This window comes from Dipodomys merriami, unplaced genomic scaffold (assembly GCF_024711535.1).
Source record: "Dipodomys merriami isolate MVZ:Mamm:240054 unplaced genomic scaffold, mDipMer1.0.p SCAF_231, whole genome shotgun sequence".
Taxonomy (NCBI): Eukaryota; Metazoa; Chordata; class Mammalia; order Rodentia; family Heteromyidae; genus Dipodomys; species Dipodomys merriami.
Window position 1 is genome coordinate 529283 of NW_027203727.1, and position 21796 is coordinate 551078.

General features: G+C 51.2%; 1 protein-coding gene across 1 annotated transcript in view; it reads right to left on the reverse strand.

Annotated features, from left to right (window-relative positions):
* The window catches only part of LOC138835232 (mucin-2-like), a 51869-nt gene that overhangs the window by 15559 nt on the left and 14514 nt on the right, over positions 1 to 21796 (reverse strand). The window contains exons 14-38 of the mRNA XM_070033808.1: positions 20450 to 20475; positions 20167 to 20365; positions 19640 to 19755; positions 19027 to 19238; positions 17670 to 18445; positions 15947 to 16066; positions 14903 to 15115; positions 14449 to 14582; positions 14049 to 14185; positions 13681 to 13754; positions 12812 to 12901; positions 12161 to 12365; positions 11462 to 11567; positions 8974 to 9025; positions 8417 to 8552; positions 7703 to 7888; positions 7156 to 7206; positions 6603 to 6761; positions 5516 to 5635; positions 4543 to 4679; positions 4312 to 4474; positions 4093 to 4242; positions 2711 to 2875; positions 1757 to 1890; positions 925 to 1419 (exon numbers count right to left, since the gene is read on the reverse strand). Of these exons, the coding sequence (XP_069889909.1) occupies positions 925 to 1419; positions 1757 to 1890; positions 2711 to 2875; positions 4093 to 4242; positions 4312 to 4474; positions 4543 to 4679; positions 5516 to 5635; positions 6603 to 6761; positions 7156 to 7206; positions 7703 to 7888; positions 8417 to 8552; positions 8974 to 9025; positions 11462 to 11567; positions 12161 to 12365; positions 12812 to 12901; positions 13681 to 13754; positions 14049 to 14185; positions 14449 to 14582; positions 14903 to 15115; positions 15947 to 16066; positions 17670 to 18445; positions 19027 to 19238; positions 19640 to 19755; positions 20167 to 20365; positions 20450 to 20475 (4356 nt within the window). The remainder of the gene's footprint in view (positions 1 to 924; positions 1420 to 1756; positions 1891 to 2710; positions 2876 to 4092; positions 4243 to 4311; positions 4475 to 4542; positions 4680 to 5515; positions 5636 to 6602; positions 6762 to 7155; positions 7207 to 7702; positions 7889 to 8416; positions 8553 to 8973; positions 9026 to 11461; positions 11568 to 12160; positions 12366 to 12811; positions 12902 to 13680; positions 13755 to 14048; positions 14186 to 14448; positions 14583 to 14902; positions 15116 to 15946; positions 16067 to 17669; positions 18446 to 19026; positions 19239 to 19639; positions 19756 to 20166; positions 20366 to 20449; positions 20476 to 21796) is intronic.

Sequence of the window (21796 nt, forward strand, 5' to 3'; positions counted from 1 at the left end):
CACTGTGATCTGGGCATTGTGGACACTGGAATCTATGGAGTCAGGATATTGGGGTGTGGGGTGTTTGGACACTGTACTCTTTTGGTTGTTAACATTGGGATATAGGGAGTGTGGAACCTGGGCTCAGAGGAGTGTGCACACTGGGATCTGAGGAGTGTGGACACTGAGATCTGGAGAGTGTGGACACAGGAATCTAGTAGTGTGGACAATGAGTTCTATGGAGTTTGGAAACTGGAATAGGGGGATTGTGCACACTGGGATCTGAGGACTGTGGACATTAGGATCTAAAGAGTGAGAAGAAAGAGATCTGGGAGTGTGGACACTGGGATCTGGGGATTGTGGACACTGGGAACTGGGTAGTGTGGACACTTGCAATTGACTAATATGGACACTGAGATCTTGGGAGTGTGAACACTAGGATCTTGGGATTGTGGACACTGGGATCTAGGGAGTGTGGGATCTCGGGAGTGGGGACACTGGGATCTTGGGAATGTGGACACTGATAGCTGGGGAGTGTGGATACTGGGATCTGGAATGTGTGGACTAGAAGATCTGTGAGTGTGGATACTGGGATCAGGCCAGAGTGGACCCTGGGATAGGGGGAGAGTGCACAATGGGATCTGGGGAGTTTGAACACTGGGATAGGGGGAGTATTAATTCTGGATGGGGGAGTATGAACACTGGCATCTTGAGAGTGTGCACATTGAGCTCTGGGGAGTGTGGACATTGGAATCTATGGAATCTAGAGTGTGAAGTTTATGGACACTGGGATCTGGGCAGTGTGGACACTGGAATCTATGGATTCTGGATATTGGGATGTGGGGATTTTATACACTGTACTACTCTTTGGCATTTTGACACTGGGATATGGGGAGTGTGGAACCTGGTATTACAGGATTGTGCACACTGAACTCTGGGTAGTACGGACACTGGGATCTGGGTGAGTGGGCAATGGGATCTGGGGAGTTTTGACACTGTGATCTGGAAAGTGTAGACACGGGGGTCTGGGAGTGTGGACAGTGGCATCTGGGTAGTGTGGACACTGTTTTCTGGGGAGTATGGACCTGGGCACAGAGATCTCGGGAGCATGGACACTGCACTCTGGGGAGTGTGAACAATGATATCTGGGAGGTGTGGACACTGGGATCTGGGGAGTTTGGATACTGACATCTGGAAAGTGTGGACTGGGGGATCTGGCAGTGTGGATACTGGGATATTCGGAGTGTGGACACTGGGATAGAGGAGTGTGCACACTGGGATCTGGGTGGTGTGGACACGGATCTGTGGACTGTGGAGACTGGGATCTGAGAGAGTGTGGACACTGGGATCTAGAGAATGTGGACACTTGGATCTGGGCAATGTGGATCCTAGTGTGTTGGGAGTGTAGACACTGGACTCTGTGAATCCTCTGCACTGGATCTGGAGAGTTTGGACACAGGTATCAGGAGTGTGTGGACACTGGACCTTGTTTATTGTGGACACTTGGATCTTGGGAGTAAGAACATTGGATTCTGCTGAGTGAAGACACTGTGCTCTGTGGCGTGTGGACACTGGGAATTGGGTTGTGTGGAAAGTGGGTCTAAGGAATATGCACCCAGGAATCTGGGGAGTGTGGGCTCTGGGATCAGCGGAATGTGCACACTGGATTCTGGGTAGTGTGTACACTGGGATCTGGGGAATGTGAACATTGGATCTGGGGAGAGTGGACATTGTACTCTGTGTGATATGGCCACTAGCATCTGGGGAGTCGGCACACTGCACTCTGGGGGTGTCTACACTGGTATCTGGGAGTGTGGACACTGGTATCTGGGAGTGTGAACACCAGGCTGTGATTACTGAGGACACTTAAGATCTGGTAATGTGGACACTTGAGTCCATGGGCTGTGGACGCTGAGAGATGGGGAGTGTGGACACTGGGATCTTGGCAGGGTGGACACTGAGATTGGGGGAGTGTGGACCCTGGATCTGGGCAGAGTGGACAGTGGGATCTATGGAGTCTGGATACTGGGATGAGGACACTGGGATATGACAAGTGTGGATCCTGGGATAGAAGAGTGTACAAACTCAACTCTGGGTAATGTGCACACTGGGACTTTGGAGGGTGGACACTAGATTTGGGGTGTGTGGGCACTGGGATCTGGGGAGTTTGTACACTGGTATAGGGAGTGTGTGAACACTGGGATCTGGGGAGTATGGACCTTGGGATCTGGGGAGTATGGATACTAGATCTTTGGAATGTGGTCACTAGGATCTGGGGAGTGTGGACACTAGGATCTTGGGAGTGTGGTCAATGAGATCTGGGCAGGGGGGTACACTGGGATCTGAGGAGTGTGCACATTGGACTCTGAGTAGTGTGCACCCTGGTATCTGCTTGTTTGGACACTAGGATCTGGGGAGTGTGGACACTGGGATCTCGAGAGTGAGGTCATTGGAGTCTGAGGGGTGTGCACCCAGGACTTTGAGGAGTGTGCACATTGGAATCTAGGAGTGTGGACACTGGGATCTCTGAATCTATGGAGTCTGGATACTGGGATATGAAGAGTTTGAACAAGCTACTATTTCGAGTATGGACACTGTGATATGGAGAGTGTGGACCATGGGATTTGAGGAATGTGCACACTGGTCACTGGGTAATGTGCACACTGTGATCTGGAGTGTGGACACTGGAATCTGGGGAGTGTGGACACTGGGATAGGGGGAGTGTGCCTACTTGGATTGGGGTTCAGTGAACACTGGGATCTTGGGAGTGTGGACACTGGGATGTTGGGAGTTTGGACACTGGGATTTTGGAGGTGCGGACACTGGGATCTGGGAGGATAGACACTGGGATCTGGCAGTTTGGACACTTGGATCATGGAAGTCTGGACACTTGGATCTGGGGAGTATGGACACTGGGATCTGGGGATTGTGGACACTGGGATCAGGGGAGTGTGTACATTGGGATCCGGGAAGTGTGGACACTGGGATGTGGGGAGTGTGGAGGGTGTACTCTGTGGAGTGTGGACACTGGAGTCTGGGGACTGTGCACACTGGAATCTAGGAAGTGTGGACACTGTTCTGTGGGGTGGACACTGGGAATTTGGTTGTGTGGACAGTGGGTCTGAGGAAAGTACACCCAGTGATCTGGGGAGTGTGGACACTAGGATCAGAGGAGTGTGCACACTGGATTCTGGGTAGTGTCTACACTGATATCTGAGCTATGTGGCCCCAGGGATCTGGGTATTGTGCACATCGGATCTGGGGAGTGTGGACACTGTGCCCTGTGGGATGTGTCCACTGGCATCTGGGAAGTCAGCACACTGCACTCTAGGGAGTGTGTACCCTGGTATCTGGGGAGTGTGGGCACTTTGATTAGTGAGGACACTAAGATCTGGGGAATGTGGACACTTGTGTCTATGCACTGTGGACACTGAAGCATGAGGAGTGTGGACACTGGGATCTGGGGAATTTGGACTCGGGATTTGGGCAGTGTATACACTGCAATCTATGGAGTCTGGATACTAGGATATGGGGAGATGGGACACTGTACTGTTTGCAGTGTTGACACTGGGATATGGGGAGTGTAGAACCTGGGAACAGAGAAGTGGGCACACTGAACTGTGGGTAGTGTGCAAACTGGGATCTAGGTTGGTGGACACTGGGATGTGAGGAGTGTGGACACTGGGATTTGGAGAGTGTGGACACAGGAATCTGGGAGTGTGGACACTGGGATAGGAGAAGTGTGAATAATCTGAACAAGGGAGTGTGTGCCCTGGGATCAGGGGAATGTGAACACTGGGATGTGTGGTGTGGGGACATTGGCATCTGTTGATTGTGGACAATGTGATCTGGGCAGTTTGGAAACTAGAATCTATGTAATCTGGATATTGGAATATGAGGAGTTGGACACTGTACTCTTTTGGGTGTTAACCTTGGGATCTGGGGAGTGTGAACATTGGATCTGGGGAGTGTGGGCATTCTGCTCTGTGGGATATGGCCACTGCCATCTGGGGAGTCTGCACACTGCACTCTGGGGAGTGTCTACACTGGGATCGGGAGTGTGAACACCGGGCTGTGATTACTGAGGACACTAAGATCTGGTAATGTGGACACTTGAGTCCATGGGCTGTGGACGCTGAGAGATGGGGAGTGGGGACACTGGGATCTTGGGAGGGTGGACACTGAGATTGGGGGAGTATGGACTCTGGATCTGGGCAATGTGGACACTGGAATCTATGGAGTCTGGATACTGGTATGTGGACACTGGGATATGAGAAGTGTGGATCCTGGGATAAAGGAGTGTACACACTGAACTCTGGGTAATGTGCACACTGGGATCTTGGAGAGTGGACACTGTATTGGGGTTTGTGGACCCTGGGATCTGGGGATTTTGTACACTGGTATAGGGAGAGTGTGAATACTGGGATCTGGGGAGTATGGACATTGGGATCTGGGGACTGTGGACACTAGATCTTGGGAGTGTGGTCAGTAGGATCTGGGGAGTATGGACACCGGGATCAGAGGAGAGTGTACACAGGGATCTGGGAGTGTGGACACTGGGACCTGGGGAGTGTGGACACTGGGAGTATGGGCACTGGGATCAGGGGAATGTGAACACTGGGATCTGGAGAGTGTGGATAATGGGATCTGGGATATGTGGACACAGGGATCTTGGAGTGTGGACACTGGGAGTGTGGAAACTGGGATCAGGGGAATGTGACTGGGATCTAGAGGGTGTGGATACTCTGATCTGGGAAGTGTGGACACTGGGATCTTGAGAGTGTGGACTCGGTTATAGGGAGGGTGGACACTGAAATATTAGCAATGTGGACAGTGTGTTGTTGGGAGTGTGGACACTTGGATGTGGGCAATGTGGATCCTGGGTTGTTGGGAATGTGGACACTGGACTCTGTGTATTGTGGACACTGGGATCTGGCGAGTGTGGACACATGGATCTGGGAGTGTGTACATGGGATCTGGGAAGTTTTACACTGATATACGAGGAGTTTGAACATTGGAATGTGGGGAGTGTGGACATTGGGATCTGTGGAGTGTGTACACTGTTATCTTAGGAGTGTGTACTCTTGGATATGGGGAGTGTAGACACTGGGATCGGCAGATGTGTACACTGGGATAGGGGAGTGTGAACATTGGGATCAGGAGAATACGGACATTGTGATCCAGGGAGTGTGGACACTGCTCTGTGGGGTGTGGACACTGTGCTCTGTCGGGTTTGGACACTGGAATCTGGGGAGTCTTCACACTGCACTCTGGGGAATGTGTACAGTGGAATCTATGGATTCTGGATACTGGGATGTGGAGAGTTTGGACACTGTACTCTTTGGACTGTTGACACTGGGATCGAGCGAGTGTGGACCCTGGATCTGGGAAGTGTATACACTGCAATCTGTGGAGTCTGGATACTTGGATATGGGGAGTTGGGACACTAATCTTTGCAGAGTGACACTGGGATATGGGGAGTGTAGAACCTAGGATCAGAGAAGTGGGCACACTAGAATGTGGGTAGTGTGCATACAGGTATCTGAGAGCGTGGACAATGGGATCTGGGGAGAGTGGACACTGCTACCTGGAGAGTTTGTACACTGGTATACTTGATGTATGAACTCTGGGTTGGGGGGTTTATGAACAGTGGGATCTGGGGAATGTGGACATTGGGGGATAATTGGACACTGGGATCTGGGCAGTGTGGGCACTGGAATTTTTGGAGTCTGGATACTGGGATGTGGAGAGTTTGCACCCTATTTCCTTTGGAGTGTTGACACTTGAATATGGGGAGTGTGGAACCTGGGATTATAGGAGTGTGCACACTGGACTCTGGATAGTGTGTAAACAGGAAACTGGGAGGGTACACAATGGGATCCGGGGAGTATGGACACTGATTTGGAGAGTGTGGACATGGGGATCTGGGAGTGTGAGCACTCGGATCTATGGAGTTGGAAACTGGAATAGGGGGATTGTGCACAATGGGATGTGGGGAGTGTGGACACTGGGACCTGGGTAGTGTGGACACTGTAATCTATGGAGTCTGAATACCTGAATATGGGGAGTTTTGACACTGTACTCTTTGTGATATTGACACGGGGATATGGGGTGTGTAGAGCCTGGAATCAGAGGAGTGTGCACACTGTACTATGGGTAGTGTGCACACTGGGATCTGGGTTGTTGGACACTAGCATCTGAGAAGTGTGGACACTGGGATCTGGAGTGTGTGGCCACAGGAATCTGGGAGTGTGTTACTGGGATTGGGGGAGTGTAAACAATGGGAACTGGGGAGTGTGTAACCTGGGATGGGGTAATGTGAACATTGGGATCTGTGCTGTGGGAACATTGGCATCTGGGGTGTGTGGACACATCAATCTGGTCAGTGTGGACACTGGAATCTATGGAGTCTGGATATTGGGATGTGGGGAGTTTGGACACTGTTCTATTTGGGTGTTAACCTTGGGATATGGAGAGTTTGGACCTGGGATCAGAGGAGTGTACACACTGGACTCTGGGTAGTATGCACACTGGGAATTGGGTTGTGTGGACGCTGGAATCTGGTGAGTGTGCACCCATGGATCTGGGTAGTGTGGACCCTAGATTCAGAAGAGTGTGCATACTGGACTCTGAGTAATGTGCACACTGGTATCTGAGCAATGTGGACACTGGGATTTGGGGAGTGTGGACTCGGGTATCTGGGAGTGTGGATACTGGGGTCAGGACAATGTGGACACTGGGATAGGGTGAGTGTGCACACTGGGATCTGGGGATTGTGAACACTAGGAGATGGAGAGTGTGAACATTGGATCTGGGGAGTATGGGCACTGTGCTCAGTGGGGTGTGGACACCGGCATCTGGGTAGTCTACACACTGAACTGGATAATGGTATCGGGGAGTGAAGACACTGATTATTAAGGACACTAAGATCTGGGGAATGTGGACACTTAAGTCCATGGACTGTGGACACTGAAGTGTGGGGAGTGTGGACACTGGGATCTTGGGTGAGTGGACACTGGGATTTGGGCAGTGTAGACACTGGAATCTATGGAGTATGCATACTGGAATGTGGGGAGTTTGGACACTATTCTTTGGAATGGTGACACTGGGATTTGGGGGAGTTTGGATCCTGGGATCATAGGATGGTTCACACTGGACTCTGGGTAGTGTGCACACTGGGATCTGTGTTGGTGGACACTGGGATCGGAGGAGTGTGGACACTGGGATCTGGAGAGTGTGGACACAGGGGTCTGGGAGTGTGGACAATGGTATAGAGGGAGTATGAACAATGGGAACTGGGGAGTGTGTACCCTGGGATCAGGGAAATGTGAACAATGGGATCTGTGGTGTGGGGTCATTGTCATCTGGAGAGTGTGGATACTGTGGTCTTGGCAGTGTAGACACTGGAATCTATGGAGTCTGTATATTGGGCTGTGGGTAGTCTGGACACTCTACTCTTTTGGTTGTTAACATTGGGATATGGAGAGTGTGGAACCTGGGATTACAGGAGTGTGCGCACTGGACTCTGGGTAGTATGCACACCGGAAATTGGGTTGTGTGTAAACTGCGATCTAGGGAGTGTGCACCCTGGGATCTTGGTAGTGTGGACTCTGGGTTCAGAAGAGTGTGCACACTGGACTCTGGGAAGTGTGCAGATTGGGGTCTGAGCAGTGTGGACACTGGGATACGGGGAGTGTGAACATTGGATCTGGGGAGTATGTACTCTGTGCTCGGCGGGGTGTGGACACAGGCATCTGGGGATTCCGCATACTGAACTCTGCGTAGTGTGGATAATGGCATCGGGGAGTGAAGACACTGTGATTAGTGAGGTCACTAATATCTAGGGAATGTGGACACTTGAGTGCATGGACTGTGGACACTGAAGTGTGGAGAGTGTGGACACTGGGATCTTGGGAGGGTGGACACTGGGATTTGGGCAGTATGGACACTGGAATCTATAGAGTGTGGATACTGAGATGTGGGGAGTTTGCACACTGTATTCTTTGGAATGTTGACACTGGGATATGGGGAATGTGGATCCTGGGATCAGAGGAGGGTGCACACTGGACTCTGTGAATTGTGGACACCGGGATCTGGAGAGTTTGGACACTGGTATCTAGTTGGAGTGTGGATACTGGACCTTGTGGATTGTGGACACTGGGATCTTGAGAGTAAGAACATTGGACTCTGCTGAGTGTGGACACTGTGTTCTGTGGGGTGTGCACACTTGGAATTGGGTTGTGTGGAAACTGGGTCTGAGGAATGTGCACCCAGGAATCTGGGGAGTGTGGACTCTGGGATCAGAGGAGTGTGCACACTGGACTCGGGGTGGTGTGCACAGTGGGATCTGGGGAGTGTGATCATTGGATCTGTGGAGTGTGGACATTGTGCTCTGTGATATATGGCCACTGGCATGTGGGGAGTCTGCACACTGTACTCTGGGCAGTGTGTACACTTGTATCTGGGAGTGTGGACACTAGGATCTTGGGATTGTGGACACTGGGATCTCGGGTGTGGACACTGGCATCTCGGGTGTATGGACACTGGGATCTTGGGAATGTGTTCACTGATATCTGGGGAATGTGGATACCGTGATCTGGAAAGTGTGGACTAGGGGATCTGTGAGTGTGGATACTGGGATCAGGGCAATGTGGACACTGGGATAGTGGGAGCATGCACACTGGGATCTGGGGAGTGTGGACACTGGAATCTATGGATTCTGGGGTGTCAGGAGTATGGACACTGGGATCTGAGCAGTGTGGACACTGTAATGAATGGATTCTGGATACTAGGATATGGGGATTTGGGACACTGTACTGTTTTCAGTGATGACACTGGGATATGGGGAGTGTGGAACCTGGGATCAGAGAAGTATTCACACTCAACTGTGGGTAGTGTGCACACTGGAATCTGAGACGGTGGACACTGGGAATGGGGAGTGTGGACACTGGCATCTGAGGAGTGTGTGCACTGGGATAGGGGGAATGTGCTCACTGGGATGGAGGGAGTGTGAATCCTGAAATCTGAGGAGTGTGGACACTGGTATCTGGGGAGAGTGGACCCAGGGACATGGGGAATTTGGACACTGGTATAGGGGATGTATGAACTCTGGGTTTGGGGAAGTATGAACACTGGGATCCTGGGAATGTGGACATAGGGATCTGGGGAATTGGACACTGGGATCTGGGCAGTGTGGGCACTGGTTTTGGGTGTTAACATTGGGATATGGGGAGTTTGGATCCTGGGATCAGAGGAAGGTGCACACTGGACTCTGAGTTGTGGGAACACTGGAATATGGGAGTGTGGTCACTGTGATCTGGAGAGGTTGGACTCGGGGAACTGGGAGTGTGAACACTGGGATCTATGGAGTTTGGAAACAGGAATAGTGGAATTGTGCACCCTGGGATCTGGGGAATGTGGACACTGGAATCTGGAGAGTGAGAAGACGGAGATCTGGGAGTGTGAACACTAGGATCTTGGGATTGTGGACACTGGGATCTAGGGAGAGTAGACACTGTGATCTGGGCAGTGGGGACACTGGGATTTGGGGAATGTGGACACTGATATCTGGGGAGTGTGGATACTGGGATCTGAAAGTGTGGACTCGTGGATCTGGGAGTGTGGATACTGGGATCAGGGAAGTGTGGACACTGGGATAGGGGGAGTGTGCACATTGGGATCTGGGTAGTGTGGACACTGGGATCTTAGGAGTGTGGACATTGAGTTCTGGGTAGTGTGGACATTGGAATCTATGGATTCTGGATACTGGGATGTGGAGAGTTTGGACACTGTACTATTTTTGGAGTGTTGACACTGGGATATGGGGAGTTTGGAACCTGGAATTACAGAAGTGTGCACACTGAACTCTGGGTAGTATGGACACTAGGATCTGGGTGGGTGGACAATGGGATCTGGGGAGATTGGACACTGTGATCTGGAGAGTTTGGACATGGGGTTCTGGGAGTGTGGACACTGGGTTTGGGGAGTATAGACACTGGATTCTGGGGCATGTGGACACTAGGATCTAGGGAACTTTGATACTGGACTCTGGTGAGTGTGAATAATGATATCTGAGAAGTGTGGACACTGTGATCTGGGGAGTGTGGATACTGACATCTGAAGAGTGTGATCTCGGGGATCTGGCAGTGTGGATACTGGGATCTCGGGATTGTGGACACTGGGATTGGGGAGTGTGCACACTGGTATCTGAGGAGTATGGACACTAGGATCTGTAGACTGTGGACACTTGGATCTGGGCAATGTGGATACAAGGATGTTGGGAGGGTAGACACCGGACCCTGAATCATGGACACTGGGATCTGGAGAGTTTGGACAGTGGTATCTGGGGAGTATGTACACTGGACCTTGTGGATTGTTGACACTGGGATCTTAGGAGTAAGAACATTGGACTCTGCTGAGTGTGGACACTGTGCTCTGTTGGGTGTGGACACTGGGAATTGGATTGTGTGGAAACTGGGTCAGAGGAATGTGCATCCAGGAATCTGCACATTGGACTCTGGGTAGTGTGCACACTGGGATCTGAGGAGTGTGAACATTTGATCTGGGGAGTGTGGACATTGTGCTCTGTGAGATATCGTCACTGGCATCTTGGGAATCTGCACACAGCACTCTGGGAAGTGTGTACATTGCTATCTGGAAGTATGGACCCTGGTATCTGGAAGTGTGGACACTAGACTGTGATTACTGAGGACACTAAGATATGATAATATGGACACTTGAGACCATTTACTTTGGACACTGAGACATGGGATGTGTGGACAATGGGATTGTGGGTGGGTGGACACTGAGATTGGGGGAGTGTGGACCCTGGATCTGGGCAGTGTGGACACCGGAATCTATGGAGTCTGAATACTGGGATGTGGACACTGGGATATGAGAAGTATGGATCCTGGGATATAGGAGTGTACACACTGATCTCTGGGTAATGTGCACACTGGTATCTTTGAGGGTGGACACTGGATTTGAGGCATATCAACACTGAGGTCTGGGGAGTTTGTACACTGGTATAGGGAGAGTGTGAATACTGGTATCTGGTCTTTTTTTTTTTTGTCGGTCGTGGGGCTTGAACTCTGAGCCTGGGCGCTGTCCCTCAGCTCTTCAGCTCAAGGCTAGCGCTCTACCACTTGAGCTACAGTGCCACTTCCGGTTTTCTGGTGGTTTATCGGAGATAGGAGTCTCACGGTCTCTCCTGCCCGGGCTGGCTTTGAACCGCGATCCTCAGATCTCAGCCTCCTGAGTAGCTAGGATTACAGGCGTGAGCCACCAGCGCCCGGCTTGGTATCTGGTCTTATGAACATTGGGATCGGGAGATTGTGGACACTAGAACTTGGGGTGTGGTCACTAGTATCTGGGGAGTGTGGACACTGGGATATTGGGAGTGTGGTCGATGGGATCTGGGAAGTGGGGACACTGGGAACAGAGGAGAGTGTACACAGGGATCTGGGAGTGTGGACACTGGTACCTGGGGAGTGTGGACACTGGCAGTGTGGACACTGGGATCAGGGGAATGTGAACACTGGGATCTGAGAGTTTGTATACTGGGATCTGGGGAGTGTGGACACTTAGTTCTAGGGAGTGTGGACACGAATATTAGGAATGTGGACACTGGGTTGTTGGGATTGTGGACACTGGGATCTGGGCAATGTGGATCCTAGGATGTTGGGAATGTGGACACTGGATTCTGTGTATTGTGGACACTTGGATCTGGGGAGTATGTACACTGGGATCAGGGGAGTATGAACATTGGTTTCATGTGGAGTATGGATACTGGGAAGTGGAGAGGTTGGACACTGTAGCCTTTGGAGTGTTGACATTGAGTTATGGGGAGTATGGACCCTGGGATCCGAGGAATGTGCACATTGTACTCTGAGTTGTGTGCACCCTAGGATCTGGGGTTTTGGACACGAGAATCTTGAGAGTGTGGACACTGGCATATCAGGAGTGAGGACATTGGACTCTGAGGAGTGTGCACCCTGGATGATGAGGAGTGTGCACAGTGGCATCTAGGAGTTGTGGACACTGGGATCTCTGAATCTATGGAGTCTGGATACTGGGATATGAGGAGTTTGGACAGTCTACTCTTTCGAGTGTGGACATTATATGGGACTGTGGACCATGGGATTTGAGGAGTGTGCACACTGATCTCTGGATAATTGCACACTGTGATGTTGGAGTGTGGACACTGGGATCTGGGGAGTGTGGACACTGGGAAAGGGGTTGTGTAGCCACTTGGATTGGGGTTCTGTGAACACTGAGATCTTGGGAGTGTGGACACTGGGATCTTGGGAGTGTGGACACTTGGATCTTGGGAGTGTGGACACTGAGCTGTTGGGAGTATGGACACTAGACTCTGCATAGTGTGTACACTGTTATCAGAGCAGTGTAGCCATTGGGATATGGGTATTGTGAACATTGGTTCCTGGGAATATGGACAGTATGCTCAGTGGGGTGTGGCCACAGGCATCTGGGGAGTCTGCGCACTGCATTCTGTGGAGTGTGTATCTGGGGAGTGTGGACACTGTGATTAGTGAGGACACTAAGATCTGGGGAATATGTACACTTGAGTCCATGCACTGTGGACACTGAAGCATGGGGAGTGTGGACACTGGGATCTGGGGAGTGTGGACACTGGGATCTAGGTAGTGTGGAAACTGGGAACGGGGGAGTATAGACCCTGGATCTGGGCAAGGTAGACATTGCAATCTATGGAGTCTGGATACTGGGATATGGGGAGTTGGGACACTGCACTCTTTGCAGTGCTGACACTAGGATATGGAGAGTGTGGAACCTGGGATGAGAGAAGTGTGTGCACTCGACTGTGGGTAGTGTAGACACTGGGATCTGAGAGGGTGGACGCTGGGATCTGGGGAGTATAGACACTGGCATCTGGGAAATTTGGACACTGGGATAGGGGGAATGTGCTCACTGGGATGGAGGGAGTGTGAATCCTGAAATCTGAGGAGTGTGGACACTAGTATCTTGGGAGTGTGGACACTGGTACCTGGGGAGTTTGGACACTGGTATAGGGGATATATACTCCCCTAAACCCAGGGGAGTATGAACACTGGGATCTAGGAAATGTGGAGATTGGGATCTGGGGAATTGGACACTATGAGATGGGCAGTGTGGGCACTGGAATTTTTGAAGTCTGGATACTGGGATGTAGGGAGTTTGCACACTGTTTTCTTGGGAGTGTTGACACTTGGATATGGGGAGTGTGGAACCTGGGATTATAGGAGTGTGCACACTGGACTCTGGTTAGGGTGGATACAGGGATCTGGGAGTGTACACCATGGGATCCAGGGATTTGGACACTGTGATTTGGAGAGTGTGAACATGGGGATCTGGGAGTGTGGACACTGGGATCTATGGAGTTGGAAACTGGAATATTGGGATTGTGCACACTGGGATCTGGGGAGTGTGGACACTGGGATCTGGGCCGTGTGGACATTGGAATTTATGGAGTCTGGATACTCAGATATGGGGAGTTTGGACACTGTACTCTTTGGAGTGTTGACACTAGGATATGGGGAGTGTGGAACCTGGGATCAGAGGAGTGTGCACACTGGATTCTGAGTAGTATGCACACTGAGAATTGTGTTGTGTGGACACTGGGATCAGGGGAGTGTGCACCCAGGCATCTGGATAGTGTGGACCCTGGGTTCAGAAAAGAATGCATACTGGACTCTGGGTAGTGTGCACACTGGTATCTGAGCAGTATGGACACTGGGAGATGAGGAGTGTGAACATTGGATCTGTGGATTATGGACACTGAGCTCAGTGGGGTGTGGACACCGGCATCTGGGGAGTCTGCAATTGAACTCTAGGTAGTATGGATAATGGTTTCAAGGGAATGAAGACACTGTGATTACTGAGGACACTAAGCTCTGGGGAATTTAACACTTGAGTCCATGGACTGTGGAGACTGAAGCATGGGGAGTGTGGACACTGGGATCTTGGGTGCATGGACACTGGGATTTGGGCAGTGTGGACACTAGAATCTATGGAGTCTGGATACTGGGCTGTGGGGAGGAGGTTGGACACTGTACTCTTTTGGGTGTTAACATTGGGATATGGAGAGTTTGGAACCTTGATCAGAGGAGTGTGCACACTGGACTCTGTGTAGTGTGCACAGTGGGATCTGAGCAGTGTGGACACTGGGATGTGGGGAGTGTGAACACTGGATCTGGGGATTATGGAGACTGTGCTCAGTGGGGTGTGAACACTGGCATCTGGGGATTCTGCACACTGAACTCTGGGTAGTGTGGATAATGGTATCAGGGGAGTGAAGACACTGATTAGTGAGGTCACTAAGACCTGGGGAATGTGGTCATTTGAGTCCATGGACTGTGGACACTGAAGCGTGGAGAGTGTGGACACTGGGATCTTGGGAGGGTGGACACTGGGATTTGGGCAGTGTGGACACTGGAATCTATGGAGTGTGGTTACTGGGATGTGGGGAGTTTGGACACTGTATTCTTTGGAATGTTGACACTGGGATAGGAGGAGTGGATCCTGGGGTCAGAGGAGGGTGCACACTGGACTCTGAGTCGTGTGAACACTTGGATGTAGGAGGGTGGGCACTGGGATTTGAAGAGGGTGGACACAGGGAACTGGGAGTGTGTACACTCACATCTGGGGATTGTGGACACTGAGATCTGGGAACTGTGGACACTTGGAATTGGGTAATGTGGACAATGGGATCTTAGGAGTGTGAAAACTAGGATCTTGGGATTGTGCATACTGGGATCTAGGGAGTGTGGACACTGGGATCTCAGGAATGGGGACACTGAGATCTTAGGAAGGTGGACACTGATATCTGGGAGTGTGGATACTGGGATCTGGAAAGTGTGTTCTCAGGGAACTGGGAGTGTGGATACTAGGATTAGGACAGTGTGGATACTGGGATAGGGGGAGTGTGGACACTTGGAATGGGGTAATGTGGACACTGGGATCTTGGGAGTGTGAAGACTAGGATCTTGGTATTGTGGACACTGGGATCTAGGGAGTGTGGACACTGAGATCTCGGGAGTAGGGACACTGGGATCTTGGGCATGTGGACACTGATATCTGGGGAGTGTGGATACTGGGATCTGGAAAGTGTGGACTCGGGGATCTGAGAGTGTGGATACTGGGATCAGGGCAGTGTGGACACTGGGATGGGGGAGTGTGCACACTGGGATCTGAGGAGTGTGGACACTGGGATAGGGGAATATTAACTTTGAATGGAGGGAATATGAACCCTGGGATCTTGGGAGTGTGCACATTGAAAACTGGGGAGTGTGGACACTGGAATCTATGGGATCTGGGGTGTGGGGAGTATGGACACTGGGATCTGGGCAGTGTGAACACTGGAATCTATGGACTCTGGATAATGGGATGTAGGGAGTTTGGACACTACTACTTTTTGGAGTATTGACACTGGGATTTGGTGAGTGTAGAACCTGGGATTACAGGAGTGTGCACACTGAACTCTGGTAGTTTGGAAACTGAGATCTGGATGGGTGGACAATGGGATCTGGGGATATTGGACACTGGCATCTGCAGAGCGTGGACATGGGGATCTGGGAGTGTGGACACTGGGATCTGGGGAGTGTGCACACTGGACTCTATGGAGTCTAGATACTGGTAAGTGGGGAGTTTGGACACTATAACCTTTGGAGTGTTGCCACTGAGATATGGGAAATATGGACCCTGGAATCTGAGGACTGTGCAGATTGAACTCTGAGTAGTGTGCCCCCTGGGATCTGGGAGTTTAGACACCGGGATCTGGGGAGTGTTGACACTGGGTTCTGTGGAGTATAGACACTGGAATCTGGGGAATGTGGGCACTGGGATCTAGTCAATGTGGACACTGGACTCGGGAGTGTGAACAATGATATCTTGGAAGTGTGTGTGGACACTGGGATCTGGGGAGTGTGGATATAGACATCTGGAGAGTGTGGACTTGGGGATCTAGCAGTGTGGACACTGGGATCTTGGGAGTGTGGACACTGGGATAGGGGAGTGTGTACACTGGGATCTGAGGAGTGTGGACACTGGGATCTGTGGACTGTGAACACTGGATCTAGAGAGTGTGGACACTGGGATCTTGGGAGTGTGGACACTTGGAGCTGGACAATGTGGATCTTAGGATGTTGGGAGTGTAGATACCAGACTCTGTGAATCGTGGACACTGGGATCTCGAGAGTTTGGACACTGGTATCTGGGGAGTGTGTACACTGGACTTTGTGGATTGTGGACACTGGGATCTTGGGAGTAAGAACACTGGACTCTGCTGAGTGTGGACACTGTGCTCTGTGGATTGTGAACACTGGGAATTGTGTTGTGTGCAAACTGGGTCTGAGGCATCTGGGGAATGTGGACTTTCTCCCCAGGAATCTGGTGAGTGTGGACTCTGGGATAGAGGAGTATGCACACTGGACTCTGGGTAGTGTGCAAACTGGAATCTGGGGAGTGTGACTATTGGATCTGGGGAGTATGGACATTGTGGTCTGTGAGATATGGCCACCGGCATCTGAGGAGTCTACACACTGAATTCTGGGAAGTGTGTACACTGGTATCTGGGAGTGTGGACACTCATATCGGGGAGTGTGGACATCGGACTGTGATTACTGAGGACACTAAGATCTAGTAATATGAACACTTGAGTTCATGGACTGTGGACACTGAGACATGGGGAATTTGGACACTGGGATCTTGGGAGGTTGGACACTGAAATCGGGGGAGTGTGGAACCTGGATCTGGAGGGTGTGGACACTGGAATCTATGGAGTCTGGATACTAGGATATGGACACTGGGATATGAGAAGTGTTGATCATGGGATAGAGGAGTGTACACACTGAACTCTTGGTATTGTCTAAACTTGGACCTTGGAGGGTAGACACTGGGTTTGGGGTGTGTGGACACTGGGATCTAGGGGGTTTGTACATTGGTATAGGGAGACTGTGACCACTGGGATCTTGGGAGTATGGACATAGGGATCTGGGAAGTGTAGACACTAGATTTTGGGAGTGTGGTCACTAGGATCTGGAGAGTGTTGACACAGGAACTTGGGAGTGTGTACACTGGGATATGGGGATTGTGGACAGTGGGGTCAGGGGAGTGTGTACACTGCGAACGGGGGAGATTGAACATTTGGAACTTGGGGTGTGCACACTGGAGTCTATGGTGTCTGGATACTGGAAAGTGGGGAGTTTGGACACTGTAACCTTTGGTGTGTTAACACTGAGATATGAGGAGTATGGACCCTGGGATCTGAGGAGTGTGCACTTTGGACTCTGAGTAGTGTGCACCCTGGGATCTGCTTGTTTGGACACTAGGATCTGGGGAGTGTGGACACTGGGATCTCGGGAGTGAGGACATTGGACCCTGAGGAGTGTGCACCATGGACTCTGAGGAGTGTGCACATTGGGATCTAGTAGTATGGACATTGGGATCTCTGAATCAATGGATTCTGGATACTGGGATATGAGGAGTTTGGACACGCTACTCTTTCGACTGTGGACACTGTGATATGGGGAGTGTGGAGCATGGGATTTGAGGAGTGTGCATACTTGTCTCTGGGTAATGTGCACACTGTGACCTGGGAGTGTGGACACTGGAATCTGGGGAGTGTGGACACTAGGATTTGGGGAGTGTGGACTCTGGGATAAGGGGAGTGTGCCCACTTGGAAGGGGGTTATTTGAACACTGGTATCTTGGGAGTGTGGACACTGGGATCTTGGGATTGTGGACACTGGGATGTTGGGAGTGTCGAGACTGGGATCGGGGAAGTGTGGACACTGGGATTTGTCAGTGTGGACACCGGTATCAGGGAAGTCTGGACCCTTGCATCTAGGGAGTATGGACACTGGAATCTGGGAATTGTGAACACTGGGATCGGGGTAGTGTGAATATTGGGATCCAGGGAGTGTGGACACCAGCATGTGAGGAGTGTGGACGGTGTACTCTTTGGAGTGTGGACACTGGAGTCTGGGGACTGTGCACACTGGGATATAGGGAGTGTGGACATTGATATCTGGGGAATGTGGACAATGGATTCTGTGGATCATAGATACTGGGATCTTGGTAGTGAGGACACTGGACTCTGGGGAGTGTGGACACTGCTCTGTGGGGTGTGTACACTGGGAATTGGGTTGAATGGACAGTAGGTCTGAGGAAAGTGCAACCAGGGATCTGGGGAGTGTGGATCCTAGGATCAAATGAGTGTGCACACTGGAATCTGGGTAGTGTGTCCACTGGTATCTGAGCAGTGTGGCCACTGGGATCTGGATATTATGCACATTGGATCTTTGGAGTGTGGACACTGTGCTCTGTGGGGTGTGGCTACAGGCATCTGGGAAGTCTGCACACTGAAATCTGGATAGTGTGGATATTGGGATCTGGGGAGTGTGGACACTGGGATCTTGCAAATTTGGACACTGGGAAATGGGGACTGTGGACACTGGGATCTTGGAAGTGTGGTCAATGAGAATGGGGAAGTGTGGACACTGGGATCTGGGTAGTGTGCACACTGGAGTCTATGGAGTGTCGATACTGGGAAGTGGGGAGTTTCGACACTGTAAGCTTTGGAGTGTTGACACTGAGATATGGTGAATACAGACCCTGGGATCTAAGGAGTGTGCACATTGGACTCTGATTAGTGTGCATCCTGGGATCTGGGAATTTGGACACTAGAATCTGGGGAGTAAGGACACTGGGATCTCGGGAGTGAGGACATTGGACTCTGAGGAGTGTGCACCATGGACTCTGAGGAGTGTGCACATTGGGATCTAGGAATGTGGACACTGGGATCTCTGAATCTATGGAGTCGGGATACTGGGATCTGAGGAGTTTGGACAAGCTACTCTTTCGAGTGTGGACACTGTGGTATGGGGAGTGTGGACCATGGGAATTGAGGAGTGTGCACACTGGTCACTGGGTAATGTGCACACTGTGACCTGGGAGTGTGGACACTGGGATCTGGAGGGTGTGGACACTGGGACCTGGGGAATATGGACACTGGGATAAGGGGAATGTGCCTACTTAGATTGGGGTTCAGTGAACACTGGTATCTTGGGAGTGTGGACACTGGGATCTTGGGAGTGTGGACACTGGGATCTTGGGAGTTTGGACAATGGAATGTTGGAAGTGTCGACACTGGGATCTGGGGAGTGTGGACACTGGGATCTGGCAGTTTGGACACTTGGATCAGGGAAGTCTGGATACTTGGATCTCGGGAGTATGGACATTGGGATCTGGGGATTGTGAACATTGGGATATGACAAGTGTGGACACCTGGATGTTGGAGTGTGGAGGGTGTACTCTGTGGAGTGTGGACACTGGAGTCTGTGGACTGTACACACTGGGATCTAGGGAGTGTGCACGATGGACTCTGGATTATGGACACAGATATCTTGGTAGTGAGGACACTTGACTCTGGGGAGTGTGGACACTGCTCGGTGGGTTATGGACACTGGGAATTGGGTTGTGTGGACTGTGCATCTGAGGAAAGTGCACCCAGAAATCTGGGGATTTTGGACACTAGGATCAGAGGAGTGTGCACACAGGACTCTGGGTAGTGTGTACACTGGTATCTGAGCAGTGTGGCCACTGGGATCTGGTTATTATGCACATTAGATCTGGGTTTTGTGGATACTGTGTTCTGTGGGGTGTGGCCACTGGCATCTGGGGAGTCTGCATACTGTACTCTCGGGAGTGTGGACTCTGGTATCTGAAGAGTGTGGACACTGCGATTAGTGCAAACACTAAGATCTGGGGAATGTGGACACTTGAGTCCATGCACTGTGAACACTAAAGCGTGGGGAGTAGGGACACTAGGATCTAAGGAGGGTAGACACTGGGATCGGGGCATTGTGGACCCTGGATCTGGGCAGTGTAGACACTGCAATCTACGGAGTCTGGATACTGGGATGTGGGGAGTTGGGACACTGTACTGTTTGCAGTTTTGCACTGGGATATGGGGAGTGTTGAACCTGGGATCAGAGAAGTGGGCACACTGTACTGTGGGTAGTGTGCACACTGGGATCTGAGAGAGTGGACACTGTGATCTGGGGAGTGAGGAAACTGGCATCTGGGCAGTGTGTACACTGGGTTAGGGGGGATGTGCTCCCTGGAATCGAGGGAATGTGAATCTTGAAATCTACGGAGTGTGGACACTGGTACCTGGGGAGTTTGCACACTGGTATAGGGGATGTATGAACTCTGGGTTAGGGGGAGTATGAACAGAGGGATCTGGGGAATGTGGATATTGGGATCTGGGGAATTGGACACTGGGATCTGGGCAGTGTGGGCATTGGAATCTTTGGAGTCTGGATACTGGGATGTGGGGAGTTTGCACTCTGTTTTCCTTGCAGTGTTGGCACTTGGATATGGGGAGTGTGGAACCTGGGATTATAGGAGTGTGCACACTGGACTCTAGATAGTGTGGAGGGATATGGGAGGGTACACAATGGGATCCAGGGAGTTTGGACACTGTGAATTAGAGAGTGTGAACATGGGAATATGGGAGTGTGGACACTGGGATCTATGGAGATGGAAACTGGACTAGTGGGATTGTGAACACTGGGATCTGGGGAGTGTAGACACTGGTGTTTGGGCAGTGTGGACACTGGAATCTACGGAGTCTGGACACAGGGATATGGATGTTTGGACACTGTACACTTTAGAATGTTGACACGGGGATATGGGGAGTGTGGAACCTGGTAACAGAGGAGTGTACACACTGGACTTTGGGTAGTGTGCACAATGGGATCTGTGTTGGTGGACACTGGGATCTGAGGAGTGTGGAAACAGGTACATGCAGAGTGTGGACATGGGGGTCTGGGAGTGTGGACACTGGGATAGAGGGAGTATGAACAATGGGAACTGGGGAGTGTGTACTGAGGGATCAGGGGAATGTGAACATTGGGATCTGTGGTGTGGGGACATTGTCATCTGGGGAGTGTGGACACTGTGATCTGGGCAGTGTGGACACTGGAATCTATAGAGTCTGGATAGTGGGCTGTGGGTAGTTTGGACACTGTACTCTTTTGGGTGTTAAGATTTGGATATGGGGAGTTTGGAACCTGGGATCACAGGAGTGTGCACATTGGACTCTGGGTAGTATGCACACTGGGAATTGGGTTGTGTGAACACTGGGATCTGGGGAGTGTGCACCCTGGGATCTTGGAAGTGTGTACCCTGGGTTCAGAAGAGTGTGCACAGTGGACTCTGGGAATTGTGGACAATGGGATCTGAGCAGTGTGGACACTGGGATATGGGAAATGTGAACATTGGATCTGGGGATTATGGACATTGTTCTCGGTGGGGTGTGGACACCGATATCTGGGGATTCTGCACACTGAACTCTGGGTAGTGTGGATAAAGGTATCAGGGGAGTAAAGACACTGTGATTAGTGAGGTCAATAATATCGGGAGAATGTGGACACTTGAGTCCATGGACTGTGGACACTGAAGCTTGGAGAGTGTGGACAATGGGATCTAGGAAGGGTGGACACTGGGATCAGGGGAGTGGACCCTAGATCAGGACATTGTATACACTGCAATTTATGGAGTCTGGATACTAGGATGTGGGGAGTTGGGACACTGTTCTCTTTGCAGTGTTGACACTGGGATATGGGGAGTGTGGGAACTGGGATCAGAGAAGTGGGCACAATGGATTGTATGTAGTGTGCACACTGGAATCGGAGAGGGTGGACACAGGGATCTGGGGAGTGTGTACACTGGGATAGGGGGGAATGTGCTCACTGAGATCTAGGGAGTGCGAATCCTGAAATCTGAGGACTGTGGACAC